This window comes from Harmonia axyridis, chromosome 6 (genome assembly GCF_914767665.1).
Source record: "Harmonia axyridis chromosome 6, icHarAxyr1.1, whole genome shotgun sequence".
Classification (NCBI taxonomy): Eukaryota; Metazoa; Arthropoda; class Insecta; order Coleoptera; family Coccinellidae; genus Harmonia; species Harmonia axyridis.
In genome coordinates, this window is record NC_059506.1 from 10,543,532 (window position 1) to 10,566,290 (window position 22,759).

General features: G+C 32.9%; 1 protein-coding gene across 2 annotated transcripts in view; it reads left to right on the forward strand.

Annotated features, from left to right (window-relative positions):
* The window catches only part of LOC123682842 (TATA-binding protein-associated factor 172), a 123,526-nt gene that overhangs the window by 44,727 nt on the left and 56,040 nt on the right, over positions 1-22,759 (forward strand). Inside the window, exons 9-10 of one of the 2 annotated variants that reach the window (XM_045621642.1) lie at positions 9,023-9,145; positions 16,419-16,886. The exons of the other annotated variant lie outside the window; for it this stretch is intronic. Coding sequence (XP_045477598.1) covers positions 9,023-9,145; positions 16,419-16,886 — 591 coding nt within the window. The remainder of the gene's footprint in view (positions 1-9,022; positions 9,146-16,418; positions 16,887-22,759) is intronic. 2 annotated transcript variants of the gene reach the window in all.

Consider the following 22,759-nt stretch of genomic DNA (forward strand, 5'->3'; position numbering starts at 1 on the left):
TTGACTTAGTTTCCAAAAGCTTCACTGATATTTTGTCGGTATTCGGTACACAGGACGCGCTTTTCCCCGAAATATAATTCTTTATGTCTGTTTCCTCGACAGATTCATTCACTCTGGATATGAATAGCCATATTTTCTTTGGCTCTATTTCTGACTTGAAGGATCTGAAAGTCTCATTCACCTCTGCTCCGGAACCAATATTAGGTTTTCTATGTTTTTTGCCATTTCTTCTCGAAACCACTTGAAATTTATTATTTTTATTTTCATTTTTAACCTCCATCTCGGTGTTGTTTATTTCAGTGACAGAGCGCGTTTCGACAAGCTTATCAGAATTATGAGATGTCATTGAGTTTGACTTTCTTTTTTCTACCGTGGTGAGCGGTTGAGAATCACCTAAAAATGAAATTTCCCGAAGGACAATTCCAAGTAGAGAGTCTGGATAACAACGAGCACTCAACCAGAAAACAAGTGGGAGCAAACATAGAACTTCTCAAAGAATTATATAAACCAGACATCTGGCCACTTGGTATCGTAGTGAAGCAGTTCCGATTTTTTCGAAAACCCAATAGGAGCAGACAGACTTGGAACAAACAAAATTGGAAAAACTCCCCCGGTAACTGAGCAAATATTGAATCAAAACATTCAATGCCTCAAATAAAATTGATTCCTTGAGTTTTAATCTCAATAGAGAGAATTATAAAATTGTATGCTTGACTGAACATTGGATGCGTAAAGAACAAATAAAAAATATCGCGGTGACTACCACCACACACAATGACTTCAATGCTTGTTAAGTGGGCCAAACAGGCCAATATTTGAACAACAGATCGGCTCAACACGAGAGGGATTGTAGTAATAAAATGGATTCTACAGCATTGTCTGGTCACGCTTTGTCATCCAACCACATTCAAAATGTTGAAATTTAAGGTCGTGAGAATAATTGGTTTAAACGTTGTTTCAAGGAGATGATATATATTAAAAAATTTCAAAGTGCAGTTAACGCCCGTACTGATGTTAGTACACTGAATATTGCATATTCAAACTTAATACAAAAATGTTGAAAGCAGATTTAACGTTTTACGTGTTTATGTCACGCCACTGTACCGGGGTTTTCACTATAATTTGACCCCCCCTTCAACTTTGTTACTGAAAGAGGTACAAAAAAATGTTTCCTACAAAAGTTACTAGTGTTTTTTAAAATGATTTCACAAAATGAAATATATACCTACAGAGTGGGCAACATATTGATTGCGACTTCATTTTTTCAAAAGGAACACCCTGTATATTTTTCTATATTTGACTAGCTCTTTTTCCCCTGATTTCGAATATATAACATATGTTTGGCCTATCTCTCTTATTCTGAGTACCACAGAGTTTCAAATTTTAAGAACCACCTGGCAAGCTAAGTGATCAGTTTTCAAGTGGAAGGCTGCGTTAATACAAAATGCCTTTTTTTGAGTTATCTCGTAAGCAACGATATCTAACATTCGTTTGTCATATTCATATTCATCGAATATTCACTACACAGAAGCGGAAAAATTTGAAATGTCTATGTGAAGAACAATAAAAATAAGAGAGCTACAAGAAGAGAATATACGGAGTTGCATCCAAATCATCCAATTGCAATTCATAGTGAAAAACGTATGTCATATCGTTGCTTACGAGAAAACTCAAAAAAAGGCATTTTGTGTTCCATTTGAAAAATGGAGTTGCAATCAATATGTTGCTCACTCGGTATATATTTCATTTTGGGAAATCATTTTAAAAAACACTAGTTGATTTCGTGAAACTTCTGTAGAAAACAATTTTTTGAACCTCTTTTAGTAACAAAGTTAAAGGGGGTTCAAATTATAGTGAAAAACCCGGTACATGTTACAGGTTTTTCTTCCGTTCCTTTCGCGGTTCGTTTTGAATTCATTCTTATTTTATGTGCGTTGTGCCATGACCCCGGAAAAACCAACAAACATCAATGCTTAGGTTCAGTGGAACTCATTTTCTTTGATTGTTCTGTTTTCCATACCGATGTCTTGCCTGATCCGCTTCGATGTTAGATAACTTAGTTTTTTTTTCGCTTTTTTTTTCGTTTTACATTTTCACTTTGTGAGTATTGAATTCAAGTGTTCTCATCTATATATTTGATGTTTTTTAATAATCTATGTAATCATTTTAAGGCACCTAATATTCAGTTCATGTGTCACTGATTGTAACTTATTGTTTTTTGCCTGAAGAAGGCCTAATAAAGGCCGAAACGTTGTGAAAGAATGAAGTTAAACTTATTCATTTATTGTTCCTGAGACCGATATCTCCCAACTTTAGTTATAAATATTATTTATTCCATATAGGGTATCACGATTGAACTAATCATATTTACCTATAATGCAATAATAATAAACCCTTCCAAGAGATCGTAATTTTCGGTAGAAATTTTACATGTACTCATTTTTGAAATTCCTGATAATGAACTTTTTGTGTCGCAGCCCATCAGAGCATGGTACCTCAATTGTCTTTTTGGTCCGAGAGCTTCGACAATTTTGCGAACCTCTGATGTTAACTATTAGTAGAATCTGTCTCGTGCAGATTGCAGAACGGAATGACAGTCGGCTTCTTCATGATTACCTAATTCTTGAATGAAGGACAGATCTGTTAATGTGTCGTTACTTCGAGTGTGTTATTAAATCCACCAGCATCACAATTTCCATCTACTATCAGGTGTGTGAATAAGTCTTTCCCGTTTTTTGTAAGAGATGGCGCCACCAATACTGTGCGAGTATTTAATGGTTACATATGTCATAATCAAAGCTTATTCATCTGTCAACAATTCCACACTAACACATTAGTTGAAATTTTTTCGCATCATAAATTTTTGAAATCGTGAAAATGTCGAAATTTGAGCCGAGTCGACGTCATTTGCGGGAAGTTTCACTTTATTGGTTCAATTTGAAGAAATCTGCTGCCGAGGCGCATCGGTTGCTTCAGGAAGCTTATGGAGAAGGTTGTGTCGATGATTCAAGTGTTCGCGGATGGTTTCGACGCCTCAAAAGTGGCGATTTCGACGTGGAAGACAAGGAGCGTTCCGGGCGGCCGCAAATCTTTGAAGATCAAGAATTGGCGACTTTGCTTGATGAAGATTCGTGTCAAACGCAAGAAGAACTTGCTGAAGCATTGGGAGTTGACCGAACAACCATTTCCAAGCGTTTGAAAGCCATGGGAATGATCCAAAAGCAAGGAAATTGGGTGCCGTACGAACTGAAGCTGAGAGACGTCGAACGGCGTTTTTTCACTTGCGAACAGCTGCTTCAGCGACATAAAAGAAAGGGTTTTCTGCATCGTATCGTGACTGGCGATGAAAAGTGGATCCGTTACGATAATCAGAAGCGAAGAAAATCATGGGGACTACCCGGCCATGCATCATCATCGACGGCCAAGCCAAATATTCATGGCGCCAAGCTCATGCTCTGTATATGGTGGACCAGCTAGGTGTGGTTTACTATGAGCTTCTGAAACCGAATGAAAGGATCACAGGCGAGGTCTATCGACGACAATTGATGCGTTTGAGCCGCGCACTGCGAGAAAAACGGCCACAATACTCCGACAGGCACGACAAAGTTATTTTGCAACATGACAATGCTCGCCCACATGTTGCACAGCCGGTGAAAACATACTTAGAAACGCTCAAATGGGAAGTCCTACCCCACCCGCCGTATAGTCCAGACATTGCTCCGTCTGATTACCATCTCTTCAGATCGATGACGCATGGCCTGGCTGACCAGCACTTCCATTCCTACGAGGAAGCCAAAAAATGGGTGGATGACTGGATAGAGGCCAAACCGGTCGAATCTTTTCGCAACGGGATTCGTATGTTGCCAGAAAGATGGGGAAAAGTTGTAGCTAGCGATGGCCAATACTTTCAATAATTCATTTGTAACCATTTTTTCACAATAAAGGCTCAAAATTTGAAAAAAAACGGGAAAGACTTATTCACACACCTTATAACTTTTGTCGCTTAATCTGAAAGGTATTTTGAAAGGAATATAAGATATGATTTATTGGCCGGAAGAAATATAAAGCGAGCCGATTGAATTGGAAGTGGAGTAGTAGCGCCCGTTATTTTATATTCCACAGGAGTGATCAGTACCGTATCTAGGGCGTGGCAAAGGTGGCACTTGCCACGGGCGCAAGGCCCGCAGGGGCGCCCAAAAATATCAAAAGAAAAAAATATTGGAGCTCCAGGCGAAATAATTCGAAAGATCACAATTTAGTTTTCATGTTATACCTATATACGCCTCGCAACGAGCGATGCCGAGAAATCTGGAAACATTTAAAATATTGCTAGCCTTCCATAGAATTTGCCCAAAATGATCTCAAGATCAACAAAACTTTAGTTTAAGGGAAGAAATAATATAAATGTGGCTATGTTCAAGCGTGCCGTAATCTAGTCATAAATATATCTGTTGAGCGTCGGTATGTTCAAAGGTGCCGCATTCAGATCATAAATATTAGGGTTGAGCTTCGACATGTGTTATTACCCCTATTTTAACGAGTTTTTTGCGCTTTATCAAACTTGTCGGTATTTCTTCGACAAACGGTACCATCTATTTTTGAAGTGCGGCGGCTTCTTTTTCTCTCCCGCTTAGTGGAAAAAGTAGTTTTTAATTTGTGAAAAGTTGATAAATGTTTTTTGTTACATTCATTTTATATTTGTAACAGTTCTCAAAAAAATATCGTTTTGACATCATTTTTCTCTTGAAAACCAAAAAATTCACAAAAATAAAGTTGAGCTGACATTTCATGCGAGCGAGAAGGCATTCGAAAAAATTGTTGGTGGTGTTTCTCTATGATTCCAAGGGGTAGAAAAAGACACCCTCCAAACTTGTTTCGCGATAAGTTTTTCTTTATTCATATTTTACAATGAGAAATTAATTTTGGATAGACTAATCTATTCTTAACTGAGGTCTCTTGTAATTTTTTGCTTTTATTAACAGTTTTCGAAAAAAAAAACATCAAAAAATAATACGTCTGAGTTGTGGAGGTTGGAATTATTTTCGACCTCAAATTTATCCAATAGGCGGATGTCAAAACGATGATTTTATCGAGAAATGGTACAAATATAAAATGAATGAAACAAAAAAAAACAACAGTTATAAACTTTTCACAAATTGAAAACTACTTTTCGGGAGCCATCTTTAGGGGGCTACAGCTAAGGAGATGGATGTGCCCAGGTAGTCGTGATATATTTCGTTTAGAATTAATATATTTCCAAAAATTACTAGGACTACTCTCCAAATCAGTTTGACACCTCAGGATAAAATCTCTATATGCCGATTCTATGTCAAGTTTAAAGTTTCTGAAATTTCTAAAGCGCTCACGATAAAAAATCAGCTTGTGCTTTCTATTCATTTTCAGATAATGGTTTTTTACTTTTATTTTGTGAATCAAGTCCTTTGTAAACCATAATGGATATTTACGGGAGGATTATTTTTTCTTTGGAGCACACTTTGCGATAACATCTTGAACGGTATTGTTGAAAACATCGCTAGCATCATGTACATTTCCGATATCACCCAAGAGCTGACCCCAGTCTGTACCACCGAGAAGTCGACAAAATTTTTCTACATCTAAATTTTTTAAGTCATACCGTTTGGCACTAGAAGTGAAATTACTTGGTATGGCAGGACAGGATGAAACTCGCACAATAAGTCCAGGATGATGCGGGTCAACCTTACCTTTCCTTCACAAGATATTTAAATTGAATTGGCATAGATATTCCAATTTAAAGTTTTCATCATCTGATATCCTAATTTTGAATGCAAATCAACAGGGTGAATTTTTTCTGGTATGGTGCCCGCTTCTTTCCTCCAGAATAATTTTTTTGCGAACCACTGGTTAGTTTCGAAAAATTTAAAAAGAAGCTCTAGTTTAGTACTACACTTTTTGGTTTGTTGTAGTTTTGTAGTATTCGCAAGCAAATTCCAGAAAAAATTCATACAGCTCTCTAGAGGTAGATGGTTTGATATCACTGGTGACGTCGAAGAAGGAATCGGTGTGTATGGGTGTGCCTCAGGGGTCCATATTGGGGCCGATTCTCTTTTTGTTATATATAAATAGATTTGGAGCCAGTATACTTCACGATTTTGTTGCGTATGCGGACGATATATCCTTTTTAAATTCTTCGACAAATGCGTTGTTCTTAAGAAAAGAAGTCGAGAAATTGTTGTACGCCGCTTGCAGGTTTTTCAGCAACCACGATCTATATTTAAATGCTAAGAAGACCCAAGTCATTCGTTTTCATAACTATAAACAACAGTCTGTTGAGTTACGACTTGATCTCGGTGATACACTCCTTTCCAATATGAATACGGTCAAATTTCTTGCTGTTGAATTTGATGAACACGTCAACTGGGTGTCGCACTGTGAGGGTATGGATTCGAAGTTGCACTCTTACTATTACATGTTTAGAAACTTAAGGGCGGTGCTGGATGTTGACCAGCTTGTGAGTATCTATTATGCACAAGTGGAATCTCGTCTTCGATATGGAATCTGCTTGTGGGGCATCTCAACCAAATCAAAAGATGTATTTGTTGCACAGAAAGCAATTTTGAGGTGCATTTTTAACATCCCTAGGAGAGAAACCTGCACACTGGCTTTTAGGTCCGGCAATATTTTGACGCTTGCCAGTTTATATATTTTTGAAATTTCGTGTTATATTTATAGCAACATAAGCTCTTTCAAACGTAACGAAGAGATTCATAACATGAATACACGGCGAAAAGGATTGATTCACACGCAGGTTGCAAAATACAGGATTGCTCAGAGTGCACCTAACTATCTAGGACCACGTATTCTTAATCATTTATCGGAAAATATTAGGTCCAGTTCAACACTTAAGATGTTTAGGACGCGTCTTGAAGCATTTTTGATGCAGAATACTTTTTATACTGTGCAAGATTTTTTTAACTGTCCTGTACATTAATATAAGTTTTATATATGTTTATATAATTGTTTTTGATTTCTATGTTGAAGTTTGTTGATATTTCTATATTTTAAAATTTTTGACGTTTCCGATACTATGTAATAATTGTCTTATGGAAATAATGATTTGATTGATTGATTGTTCTATAGTAATTCTCAGGAAAATCCATATTATTATAAAGATCCAGTTAGGTAGCTGTGATAAATAAATTAATTATAAGTTTTGGTACTTATTTACCAACTCTGTAGCAAAGATTAATAAAGATTTGATAAACTGGTTAAGCATGAAAAAAAAGTAGGACTACAAGAAACACCCTGTATCTCGAAAACAAAGCTTTTGCGGGCTCGTGTTTATGAGCCATTTTATTTTCAAAATTATTCAAGGAATCTCTCATTTTCCTTTCAAACTCCATTCAGGAACACCCAGTATAGGATAAGAACAATTGAATTGGTAATAAAAAAAATTATTTCGAATAATTTGGTTCAAACTTCGTCATCAAACCTCATTTTCTCACTTTATAGATATGGAAATTGATTCCTCGCATATCGCTTGGGGAAATATAACTTAATATCTATAAAAGATAAAATGAAACACTTGACTTGACGTTTCACAATTTTTAATAAAATATATAAAGTTTTGAAAATGGGATGAAACATGCAACAAGATTTTATATATTTTACTAGCTGACCCGGCGAACTTCGTACCGCCCTAGAAATATCTGTTATCTTTTCATCTGAATTAAGTTAATTTCTTTATTAAGTTCGAGCAACACAATGCAGGGGCTTCATTTTTAAACTCAAATGCCTTGCAATATTGACAAACAACGTTCATTGGTCCAATAGCAACGATATGCAGTGTACTGTAATCAATTTCTTTGTTATAATTAAATGCAGCTCTATAGGGGTTAAACGCAACACTTCTATTTTGTTGGTTCCGGTTACATCGATTCCGTTCAACTTCATTCCGCGTTTCACGTTGCTCAGTTTGCTCAGTTTGACTTGCTCTTGTATTTCTTTCACTTGCAGCATTACGGGTTCTGCGACTTAAGTTTGTACGTCTAATTGCCGGCATTTTTAGAAACAAAAATTCAACTGAAAATGAAAAAAAAAACTATAGTACCTATTTTTTTGTGAAAGTATGAGAAGGGTCTATCAAAACTTTCCAACACTATATTAATTTGACTAACCTTGTTGAACAAACCCTTCAGAAAAAAACACACATTACAAATTATCCTGTAGAAACCAATGTGAAGAATACACTAAGAAATGGTTAATGAATTATGTAGGTATCTTGTTATTATAACTCCGACCACAGACCAACTCCGACCGATATTCATTCATTCTTTCTCGCTTGTTGGGCTCAACCTTTGGTTAATGTACCCAGTCACAAATTTGTTGGATTTCTCCTAATTTTCCCATATGTATTACTTATAATTCACACTCGCATTCATCCTTATGTCAACATACAATTTTTATTTTTTCTCAAAGACTTGAACAACCACTAAACATCCATGCCCTCACCGGGATTCGAACCCGGACTTTCGGTGCCTCAGTCGAGATCTTTGTCGACCACGCCACAGAAGCGGCTCTGACCGATGTATTTGCAAAGAGCATATAAACATTATAAACTACGTTTCTTTATTTCAATGTCAACTATGTGAATTATGCAACTTTTGTAATTTTTTCTCACATAAGAACCTTCTCCTAATAATAACAAATACAACAAAAAAAGAAGTAGTGAAATCGGTCCAGCCATTTACGCGTGATGCCGTCACCAAGGGAAAAAGGGATTCATTTTTATATATATAGATTAAAAATTGTGAAACGTCAAGTCAAAAGTTTTATTTTATCTTCTTTTATTAATATTATAGATATAAGTAAACAATGTCGTCAAAAATTTTTTTTTCGATTCACTAAAATTATGTATCCCTGAAGCGAATACTAAATAATGAAATAGATTTATCCTTCAAAGTAGTTATTTGAAGTTATAAATGTTCAAAAATTCCAGTAGTTCTAATTTCAGTTGAGAAATAACGAATACTTTTATTTCTAGGTTGTGAAACAACCCCATTGCGAGTCCGAGAAAAGAACGCCATAGAAGTTAGATGTATGTTAACAAGAATGTTAGGCTTATTATCTTGTTATATCGTGCAAGAGGCTCCAGGTGTAGATTATGGTAATGGTATTGAAAAACCAGTGAACTCATATGAAAAAATTTTATTATCTCATTTGAACTCTAAATCTGCCATGCAGAGGATGGTCGCCAGCATGGTAATATCTGATTGGGCTAGACAATCTCAGATGTCGGTGTGTCCTCCACTGTTAAAAGAAAGACTTCAGGTCTGCTTAACAGAAGGTATTTATTTCGATGAAATAGCCTTGAGTTTCACCAAATTGGCGCAAGAAACTAAAGACTTCATAGCAACTTTGAAACACTACAAGGTTGATGTTGATATTGACAGTGAACCTATACTTACCCTGAATAATATACATGAATTGACTGGTTCTAATATGCAGAAACACTTGATCAGCTCTAAACTGAAAAGTAAAGTGTATGACAATTTAGAGGATAGACGCTTGAGCATTCAAGGGAGTGTTGTTCAGATCAGTAATGAACAATTAACTTTAAGCATAAGTACATTGGGTGAGTTGAATAAGTGAATGAATATTCAATAGTATGTATTCTATTACAATAATTCTGATCGTAGCTTCTTGATGAAAATGTCTTCGGTGATACAATTTCTTTTTTAACTGAAATTTATGAAATTTTTCATCAGCCAAATAACACCAGTATGTTTAAGAAAGTATCACGGAAATTTTATGAATTCTAACTTTGTTGAATTGTTATTTAGTTGTCTAAAAATTAAATTTAATGACAAAAATCATTATATTATCCCCTGAAAAGATCAACAATCTATCGGCTATTCATCTGTATTTCGAACCAATATGCGGTTCTTCTTTAGGATGCTAAAATCACATAAAATACAAAATTAGAGTTGGAAAGTTGTAAAAATAACAAATCATGCTTACATCTGACAAGATATTATTGTTTGAGTTGACAAGGGCAGCTATAAAAGATCTCTTAGTCATAAAAATCTCTTAGATATTAGGGAAAAAAAAACAGAAACGTTACCGTGATGAAACTGTCAATTTTAGGTCAACATTCATAGACAAGGGAACACAGAGAAAACAACAATGCACGAAATGACATAAAGTCAACCACTTAGATGAACATGTCATTTCGTGCATTGTTGTTTTCTCTGTGTTCCCTTGTCTATGAATGTCAACCTAAAATTGACAGTAATTTTGTATTTTATGTGATTTTAGCATCCTAAAGAAAAACCTCATATTGGTTCGAAATATAGATGAATTGACGATAGATTGTTGATCTCTTCAAATTACCTTGATACCCAAACCACTCATTTTTATATATATATATATATATATATATATATATATATATATATATATATATATATATATATATATATATATATATATATATATATATATAAAATATCGAAATGTATTACAAAAGTTAATTAAAACTGCAAAAAAAGATCATATGAATAGCTTTGTAACAGAGAACACTTCAAAGACAAGATCTCTCTGGTTGTATGTCGATGAACTCTGCGGAAGAACTAGGCCTAAAACAGAAATAAATTCGGTTATAAGTTCTGATGGACAGTTACTAACATCAAAAAAAGAAATGGTGGAGGAATTCGGGAATTTTTTCAGTGAAATAGGAAAACGACTGGCGGAAAACATAGATGAAGTTCCAGAAAAAGAGGAGGGAGAACGTTGTTGTGATAATACACTTTTTCTGTTTCCAACTTCTGAAGATGAAGTGAGAGGAATGATAAGGGAATTAAAAAATGGTGGAGCTCCGGGAAATGACGGTATCAGAAATGAACTTATAAAAAATATTCAAGATGAAATAATAGAACCAATAATGTTGCTTGCAAATCTGTGTTTTGAGACGGCTGAATTTCCGAACATTTTCAAGGTGGGTGTGATCAAGCCATTGTTCAAGTCGGGAGATAAAACCTCTTTATCAAATTATAGACCAATCTGCTTAACATCTAATTTGTCTAAAATAGTGGAAAAATTATTAAAGGTGCGTATTGTTAATTTTTTGGAGAAGAATAAAATTTTATCTGATAATCAATACGGCTTCAGGAAGGGCAAATCTACACAGGATGCAATAAAAAATGTAGTGGAGAAAATTTACCAATGGTTGGATGGAAACAAGGTAGGACTGTGCGTATTTATCGACCTTGCAAAGGCCTTCGACACCGTATCGCACAAAAAACTATTGCGAAAACTTTACCTCAATGGCTTTCGGGGCAAAGCACTCAAATTAATGGAAAGCTATTTATCAGATAGGACCCAATTTGTGAAGATAGATGAACATACGAGTAAAGGGAAAGCTGTTGAATATGGGGTTCCACAGGGGACAGTATTGGGACCAATTTTGTTCATTATATACATGAACAGCTTATTACTAATGAAAAGAAAAGGAGAAATTATCAGTTTCGCAGATGACACTGTCATAATGTACGAAGATAGTACTTGGAAAAAACTGAAAAAAGAAGCAGAGGGAGATCTTTCAATTATAAAGCAATGGTTCAGAGAGAATAAATTAACAATAAATTTGCAGAAAACAAAATATTTACCATTTGTTGCTTATCAATCAGGACTTCCACATATGGGCAATTTGGACGTTGACAACGAAACATCAATTCCCGAAACTGAATATATAAAATATCTAGGAGTTACAATTGATCGACATCTAAAATGGGACAAGCATATAGGTATCTTGGTGATCAAACTGAGATGTTGACTTACCAAGTTTAGATATCTCAGGAAGTACTTGGATACAAAAAGCTTGATGATGGTATACTCAGCTTTATGTCAATCCCAAATGGCATATGGGATAATAGGTTGGGGTGGAGCGTATAGTTGTCATATGAGGAGGGTTGAGGTGATCCAGAAATGGTTGCTACGAATTATCTACGGAAAGCCTCTTCTGTATCCATCAGATGTATTGTTTACTGTTTCCAGGGTCATGAATCCCCACCAATTATTTGTACAGCAGATTTTAAATGGCATAAGTGAAAAGAAGATTCAACTCCAACTAACTAAGTGTGAATATGAAACACGGAACAAGACGAATCAATACCTTACTCCAAGAGCAGGAAAACGTATAGGCCAAAGATGCTTTGCCTATCTGGCCCCAAGAATATATGCCGCTGTTCCAAAAGAATTGAAGAACATCACAACACTCATTAAGAAGAGAAAAAGATTGAAAAATTGGGTAATTGGCAAGGGCAGAAGATATTTTAATTCAATAATAAATCCCCAATAACGCTCACCATTTTTCACAGATTTTTGCTAGAAGAGAAATGAATAAATTACTTACTGGATTCAACCTTCCTCCATATAAGTATATTGATGTAACTTGAAATAGAGAATGAGCTTTTTGATGCAGTGTTATTTGATGACCGAGTAGCTGATAGTGGACATGACCGAATGAGTGCGCCCCTGAGTTTATGATATAATATATGTATATAATTGTATGTATAGAATGGGCACTTATCTATGATCATTACTGTGCTATTGAGTTTTTGTTGATTTTTATATTTTTATTGAAATATGTTAAAAGAATTTGATCTTGATTTGTGAATTTATTTGAATACTGGCTACTGCATTATATTTTGTTTATTTAGAAGTCACGTACAGGCTCACGCCTCTGTGACTATATGTTTATACCCTGTAGCTTACAGAATAAACCATTTTATTTTTTTTTTATTTTATTATATATATATATTATTATATATTATATATATATATATATATATATATATATATATATATATATATATATATATATATATATATATGAAGGCTCAAATCAGTGACAATAATGCCACTAATAATAAGCGTAAATGGCCTTGTACATCGAAAGACCACCCAACATTTACATGAACTGGACCTGCCGCAGAACACCATCACGTGGATGCAGAAGGCAGTCATCCTGGGAACCGTCAGCATAGTGCGGAAAATCATATACCCCCATCAGCTCACGGAGGTACTCTTGGCACGTGCGCCCGGGTATCACGGAAACTGCGATGAAGTGTGAATTGTAAAAATATATATATATATATATATATATATATATATATATATATTTAATTCACACTTATTAGTGGGTTTCGTAGAGTTATCCGGACGCCAAGGCATCAAGGATAACTCTCTTTTTGGTCATATATATATATATATATATATATATATATATATATATATATATATATATATATATATATATAATAAACAATGGTTTAAGGGGTGTTAATTACTTTAGGAAATTATCACATTTTGTATATATATATATATATATATATATATATATATCGTGCATCTATTAAGGGAATTCTACTGATAAGAAGGATTTCGGTTTTACTCTTTATTCATACCAAGCTTTCGGAACTGATTGGTTCCTTCCTCAGGGTTAAGAATTTGAGGTTGTCTCCTTAATAAGTTAAAATTCATCAATTAACGCAAATTTTCAAGTAAATTAGTCTCAAATACTCTATCAGTTGGATTAATCTTTCTTTGTCAATTGGATGTGAAGTATAATATATATATATATATATATATATATATATATATATATATATATATATATATATATATGTTGAATATATTTTCGGAATATTCCGTGTAGAAATAAATGACATTTTTGATGGCGTGTTCATTTCAACGTTTCGACTACAATAACATGTGTCTTTATCAAGAATATATTTGATACTAATTAGAAGGTACTGTTATGGAATGGTATTATCAACTTATAAAATCAATAAGAATACATTACCAGATTATATCTTTCGCAAACCACAGCAAATTCATCAAATAGATAATAAATTTTAAATTAATATGCTCCAATAACAGTAAAGAAAGAAGAGTAACTTTATTTATTTATTCCATTCACTTGCACATTACAAAATTAGCATAATTCCAATATTTCTAAATTTCTATATCATTATTCATTCAAAACATCTCAGGATCTGAAACAAAAGGATAATGTTAATGAAATTCGAGTTCAATTTGATTAAATCATCAAAAGATATTTAATTTAAGTATCAGGAACCTTTTATATATCATGTAAATAATGTTAAAATAGTCAAAAGACTGAATATTCAATTTTCTACTTGTAAATCTCGACTAACAATTTATAATTTGAAATATAAAGGATATCGGGTGTGTAGTCAAATTTGAACAATTTTATCTCTTTATTGCTTCAGCCAAGCTTTCGGACAATAACTTGTCCTTCTCCAGGGCTACTGAAAATTACATAAAGTTGTAAAAAAACACTCAGAAATTAACACAGCATAACTTACATCAATGTGAGTCTTAAAAGTTAAAATTATTACAATGTTCATATATAATATGTAATTTGGCAGGAATAACTATATTTCACTTAATCTTAACAACAGAATCAAACTAGTCAAATATTAAAAGACATATGAACGAATAATGTCAAAGGTTAAAAACATAGAAAAAACACAAAGACAAGAGACACAGAGAGGAACGACAACAGAGGACGAGTGACGTCACACAATGAGGAATGATAAGGCGTTTTATAGTGAGGGAATCATCTGTAATGCATAAAACGCCTTATCATTCCTCATTGTGTGAATGATAAGGCGTTTTATAGTGAGGGAATCATCTGTAATGCATAAAACGCCTTATCATTCCTCATTGTGTGACGTCACTCGTCCTCTGTTGTCGTTCCTCTCTGTGTCTCTTGTCTTTGTGTTTTTTCTATGTTTTTAACCTTTGACATTATTCGTTCATATGTCTTTTAATATTTGACTAGTTTGATTCTGTTGTTAAGATTAAGTGAAATATAGTTATTCCTGCAAAATTACATATTATATATGAACATTGTAATAATTTTAACTTTTAAGACTCACATTGATGTAAGTTATGCTGTGTTAATTTCTGAGTGTTTTTTTACAACTTTATGTAATTTTCAGTAGCCCTGAAGAAGGACAAGTTATTATATGAAAGCTTGGCTGAAGCAATAAAGAGATAAAATTGTTCAAATTTGACTACACACCCGATATCCTTTATATTTCAAATTCAATTTTCATTCATAATGATAATAAATAATCATTTATTTTATATTTCCTATGTTAATTTTCATGAAATAGCTTGTGATCTAGTGAATTACATCTAGATGTAATCTCAAAAATGTTATATTAGCCAAAATTCCTAATAAAATTGTAAATAATGGATAAGGATAGGATATCGAATGAAAAATCAGGGACTCCAAAGTAATTTATGTCTCAAACATACAAAAATGTATATAATTCATTAGATTATAGTATAATTTAAAAATATGTAATAGATTTTAGGAGCTATAGATAGAAATCTTTGAATATTAGGCCAAAGAAAGTGAATATTAAAAAAATTTCCAAATTGTATGTAGAATATTTGAAAATTTAGAATCGACCGAATGCAACATATGTGGTATCAAAAGATGGGGAAAAAAATGAAGAAATTAACTAGATCAAGATTGTAGAAGGAAAACTTACCTCAAAAGAGAAAATTGCGAAAGCATCATATTTTAAAATTTTTTTGACATCCAAGACAATGCTGATTTCAAGAAAAAATTGAAAAACTATAAATAGCCCAGCCGAACAGCAGCCATTGATTCAGTGAAAATCCATTGCAGAGAGCACATCACTTGAATCAATATAACATATCTGAAGAAATTAAAAATTTATAAACAAAGTTATTTACGTAAGCTGAAATATAACAGAAATAATCCCAATACGTACCTGAAAAATAACCATTGTGTAAGGAAGTTAAAAAAAACGATTAATCAATTTCAAGAAGAAAGTTCCCTGGTTTCAAGAAAGAGTGTGAAGCAGTATTATAGGGATGGGACGGTATTTCAATATCGCGATTTTGGAGCGGTATTTTTGAGTAACGTAGTCGTGCGTTCCACAAACGTAAAGTAACCGGTTCCAAAGTAACTATAGTTACGGCGTACCGGCACCGGACTTCGAATTATAACATCGAAACGGTTTGGGATATTTGAACGAGGTTTGGTAAATGTGGATACCTCATTAAGGTTTTACGTTGAATACCACGTCTTCAGCAATACACATAGATATAATTTCTTTCACGTAATACCTAGATTACCCGAACATGGTATATTTCCACTGGAGTTTACACCATCTGTTTTTAATGAGGTGCCCTTCGAAGATTCTAACCTTTGTTGTTATTCTGAGCCACCAAAAATTTTTTATGGTTTTATGATTTTGTTATGCTTGCATACGTTCTTCTAGAATAACGTAGAAACTCAATGAACAATGAATTATCATTCAACAGGACAGTCCACAAATAGTCAAAGTATCCCAACAACTGATTAGATTATGGTAATGGTATTGAAAAACCAGTGAACTCATATGAAAAAATTTTATTATCTCATTTGAACTCTAAATCTGCCATGCAGAGGATGGTCGCCAGCATGGTAATATCTGATTGGGCTAGACAATCTCAGATGTCGGTGTGTCCTCCACTGTTAAAAGAAAGACTTCAGGTCTGCTTAACAGAAGGTATTTATTTCGATGAAATAGCCTTGAGTTTCACCAAATTGGCGCAAGAAACTAAAGACTTCATAGCAACTTTGAAACACTACAAGGTTGATGTTGATATTGACAGTGAACCTATACTTACCCTGAATAATATACATGAATTGACTGGTTCTAATATGCAGAAACACTTGATCAGCTCTAAACTGAAAAGTAAAGTGTATGACAATTTAGAGGATAGACGCTTGAGCATTCAAGGGAGTGTTGTTCAGATCAGTAATGAACAATTAACTTTAAGCATAAGTACATTGGGTGAGTTGAATAAGTGAATGAATATTCAATAGTATGTATTCTATTACAATAATTCTGATCGTAGCTTCTTGATGAAAATGTCTTCGGTGATACAATTTCTTTTTTAACTGAAATTTATGAAATTTTTCATCAGCCAAATAACACCAGTATGTTTAAGAAAGTATCACGGAAATTTTATGAATTCTAACTTTGTTGAATTGTTATTTAGTTGTCTAAAAATTAAATTTAATGACAAAAATCATTATATTATCCCCTGAAAAGATCAACAATCTATCGGCTATTCATCTGTATTTCGAACCAATATGCGGTTCTTCTTTAGGATGCTAAAATCACATAAAATACAAAATTAGAGTTGGAAAGTTGTAAAAATAACAAATCATGCTTACATCTGACAAGATATTATTGTTTGAGTTGACAAGGGCAGCTATAAAAGATCTCTTAGTCATAAAAATCTCTTAGATATTAGGGAAAAAAAAACAGAAACGTTACCGTGATGAAACTGTCAATTTTAGGTCAACATTCATAGACAAGGGAACACAGAGAAAACAACAATGCACGAAATGACATAAAGTCAACCACTTAGATGAACATGTCATTTCGTGCATTGTTGTTTTCTCTGTGTTCCCTTGTCTATGAATGTCAACCTAAAATTGACAGTAATTTTGTATTTTATGTGATTTTAGCATCCTAAAGAAAAACCTCATATTGGTTCGAAATATAGATGAATTGACGATAGATTGTTGATCTCTTCAAATTACCTTGATACCCAAACCACTCATTTTTATATATATATATATATATATATATATATATATATATATATATATATATATATATATATATATATATATATATATATATATATATATAAAATATCGAAATGTATTACAAAAGTTAATTAAAACTGCAAAAAAAGATCATATGAATAGCTTTGTAACAGAGAACACTTCAAAGACAAGATCTCTCTGGTTGTATGTCGATGAACTCTGCGGAAGAACTAGGCCTAAAACAGAAATAAATTCGGTTATAAGTTCTGATGGACAGTTACTAACATCAAAAAAAGAAATGGTGGAGGAATTCGGGAATTTTTTCAGTGAAATAGGAAAACGACTGGCGGAAAACATAGATGAAGTTCCAGAAAAAGAGGAGGGAGAACGTTGTTGTGATAATACACTTTTTCTGTTTCCAACTTCTGAAGATGAAGTGAGAGGAATGATAAGGGAATTAAAAAATGGTGGAGCTCCGGGAAATGACGGTATCAGAAATGAACTTATAAAAAATATTCAAGATGAAATAATAGAACCAATAATGTTGCTTGCAAATCTGTGTTTTGAGACGGCTGAATTTCCGAACATTTTCAAGGTGGGTGTGATCAAGCCATTGTTCAAGTCGGGAGATAAAACCTCTTTATCAAATTATAGACCAATCTGCTTAACATCTAATTTGTCTAAAATAGTGGAAAAATTATTAAAGGTGCGTATTGTTAATTTTTTGGAGAAGAATAAAATTTTATCTGATAATCAATACGGCTTCAGGAAGGGCAAATCTACACAGGATGCAATAAAAAATGTAGTGGAGAAAATTTACCAATGGTTGGATGGAAACAAGGTAGGACTGTGCGTATTTATCGACCTTGCAAAGGCCTTCGACACCGTATCGCACAAAAAACTATTGCGAAAACTTTACCTCAATGGCTTTCGGGGCAAAGCACTCAAATTAATGGAAAGCTATTTATCAGATAGGACCCAATTTGTGAAGATAGATGAACATACGAGTAAAGGGAAAGCTGTTGAATATGGGGTTCCACAGGGGACAGTATTGGGACCAATTTTGTTCATTATATACATGAACAGCTTATTACTAATGAAAAGAAAAGGAGAAATTATCAGTTTCGCAGATGACACTGTCATAATGTACGAAGATAGTACTTGGAAAAAACTGAAAAAAGAAGCAGAGGGAGATCTTTCAATTATAAAGCAATGGTTCAGAGAGAATAAATTAACAATAAATTTGCAGAAAACAAAATATTTACCATTTGTTGCTTATCAATCAGGACTTCCACATATGGGCAATTTGGACGTTGACAACGAAACATCAATTCCCGAAACTGAATATATAAAATATCTAGGAGTTACAATTGATCGACATCTAAAATGGGACAAGCATATAGGTATCTTGGTGATCAAACTGAGATGTTGACTTACCAAGTTTAGATATCTCAGGAAGTACTTGGATACAAAAAGCTTGATGATGGTATACTCAGCTTTATGTCAATCCCAAATGGCATATGGGATAATAGGTTGGGGTGGAGCGTATAGTTGTCATATGAGGAGGGTTGAGGTGATCCAGAAATGGTTGCTACGAATTATCTACGGAAAGCCTCTTCTGTATCCATCAGATGTATTGTTTACTGTTTCCAGGGTCATGAATCCCCACCAATTATTTGTACAGCAGATTTTAAATGGCATAAGTGAAAAGAAGATTCAACTCCAACTAACTAAGTGTGAATATGAAACACGGAACAAGACGAATCAATACCTTACTCCAAGAGCAGGAAAACGTATAGGCCAAAGATGCTTTGCCTATCTGGCCCCAAGAATATATGCCGCTGTTCCAAAAGAATTGAAGAACATCACAACACTCATTAAGAAGAGAAAAAGATTGAAAAATTGGGTAATTGGCAAGGGCAGAAGATATTTTAATTCAATAATAAATCCCCAATAACGCTCACCATTTTTCACAGATTTTTGCTAGAAGAGAAATGAATAAATTACTTACTGGATTCAACCTTCCTCCATATAAGTATATTGATGTAACTTGAAATAGAGAATGAGCTTTTTGATGCAGTGTTATTTGATGACCGAGTAGCTGATAGTGGACATGACCGAATGAGTGCGCCCCTGAGTTTATGATATAATATATGTATATAATTGTATGTATAGAATGGGCACTTATCTATGATCATTACTGTGCTATTGAGTTTTTGTTGATTTTTATATTTTTATTGAAATATGTTAAAAGAATTTGATCTTGATTTGTGAATTTATTTGAATACTGGCTACTGCATTATATTTTGTTTATTTAGAAGTCACGTACAGGCTCACGCCTCTGTGACTATATGTTTATACCCTGTAGCTTACAGAATAAACCATTTTATTTTTTTTTTTTTTTTTTATATATATATATTATTATATATTATATATATATATATATATATATATATATATATATATATATATATATATATATATATATATATATATATGAAGGCTCAAATCAGTGACAATAATGCCACTAATAATAAGCGTAAATGGCCTTGTACATCGAAAGACCACCCAACATTTACATGAACTGGACCTGCCGCAGAACACCATCACGTGGATGCAGAAGGCAGTCATCCTGGGAACCGTCAGCATAGTGCGGAAAATCATATACCCCCATCAGCTCACGGAGGTACTCTTGGCACGTGCGCCCGGGTATCACGGAAACTGCGATGAAGTGTGAATTGTAAAAATATATATATATATATATATATATATATATATATATATATTTAATTCACACTTATTAGTGGGTTTCGTAGAGTTATCCGGACGCCAAGGCATCAAGGATAACTCTCTTTTTGGTCATATATATATATATATATATATATATATATATATATATATATATATATATATATATATATATATAATAAACAATGGTTTAAGGGGTGTTAATTACTTTAGGAAATTATCACATTTTGTATATATATATATATATATATATATATATATATCGTGCATCTATTAAGGGAATTCTACTGATAAGAAGGATTTCGGTTTTACTCTTTATTCATACCAAGCTTTCGGAACTGATTGGTTCCTTCCTCAGGGTTAAGAATTTGAGGTTGTCTCCTTAATAAGTTAAAATTCATCAATTAACGCAAATTTTCAAGTAAATTAGTCTCAAATACTCTATCAGTTGGATTAATCTTTCTTTGTCAATTGGATGTGAAGTATAATATATATATATATATATATATATATATATATATATATATATATATATATATATATGTTGAATATATTTTCGGAATATTCCGTGTAGAAATAAATGACATTTTTGATGGCGTGTTCATTTCAACGTTTCGACTACAATAACATGTGTCTTTATCAAGAATATATTTGATACTAATTAGAAGGTACTGTTATGGAATGGTATTATCAACTTATAAAATCAATAAGAATACATTACCAGATTATATCTTTCGCAAACCACAGCAAATTCATCAAATAGATAATAAATTTTAAATTAATATGCTCCAATAACAGTAAAGAAAGAAGAGTAACTTTATTTATTTATTCCATTCACTTGCACATTACAAAATTAGCATAATTCCAATATTTCTAAATTTCTATATCATTATTCATTCAAAACATCTCAGGATCTGAAACAAAAGGATAATGTTAATGAAATTCGAGTTCAATTTGATTAAATCATCAAAAGATATTTAATTTAAGTATCAGGAACCTTTTATATATCATGTAAATAATGTTAAAATAGTCAAAAGACTGAATATTCAATTTTCTACTTGTAAATCTCGACTAACAATTTATAATTTGAAATATAAAGGATATCGGGTGTGTAGTCAAATTTGAACAATTTTATCTCTTTATTGCTTCAGCCAAGCTTTCGGACAATAACTTGTCCTTCTCCAGGGCTACTGAAAATTACATAAAGTTGTAAAAAAACACTCAGAAATTAACACAGCATAACTTACATCAATGTGAGTCTTAAAAGTTAAAATTATTACAATGTTCATATATAATATGTAATTTGGCAGGAATAACTATATTTCACTTAATCTTAACAACAGAATCAAACTAGTCAAATATTAAAAGACATATGAACGAATAATGTCAAAGGTTAAAAACATAGAAAAAACACAAAGACAAGAGACACAGAGAGGAACGACAACAGAGGACGAGTGACGTCACACAATGAGGAATGATAAGGCGTTTTATAGTGAGGGAATCATCTGTAATGCATAAAACGCCTTATCATTCCTCATTGTGTGAATGATAAGGCGTTTTATAGTGAGGGAATCATCTGTAATGCATAAAACGCCTTATCATTCCTCATTGTGTGACGTCACTCGTCCTCTGTTGTCGTTCCTCTCTGTGTCTCTTGTCTTTGTGTTTTTTCTATGTTTTTAACCTTTGACATTATTCGTTCATATGTCTTTTAATATTTGACTAGTTTGATTCTGTTGTTAAGATTAAGTGAAATATAGTTATTCCTGCAAAATTACATATTATATATGAACATTGTAATAATTTTAACTTTTAAGACTCACATTGATGTAAGTTATGCTGTGTTAATTTCTGAGTGTTTTTTTACAACTTTATGTAATTTTCAGTAGCCCTGAAGAAGGACAAGTTATTATATGAAAGCTTGGCTGAAGCAATAAAGAGATAAAATTGTTCAAATTTGACTACACACCCGATATCCTTTATATTTCAAATTCAATTTTCATTCATAATGATAATAAATAATCATTTATTTTATATTTCCTATGTTAATTTTCATGAAATAGCTTGTGATCTAGTGAATTACATCTAGATGTAATCTCAAAAATGTTATATTAGCCAAAATTCCTAATAAAATTGTAAATAATGGATAAGGATAGGATATCGAATGAAAAATCAGGGACTCCAAAGTAATTTATGTCTCAAACATACAAAAATGTATATAATTCATTAGATTATAGTATAATTTAAAAATATGTAATAGATTTTAGGAGCTATAGATAGAAATCTTTGAATATTAGGCCAAAGAAAGTGAATATTAAAAAAATTTCCAAATTGTATGTAGAATATTTGAAAATTTAG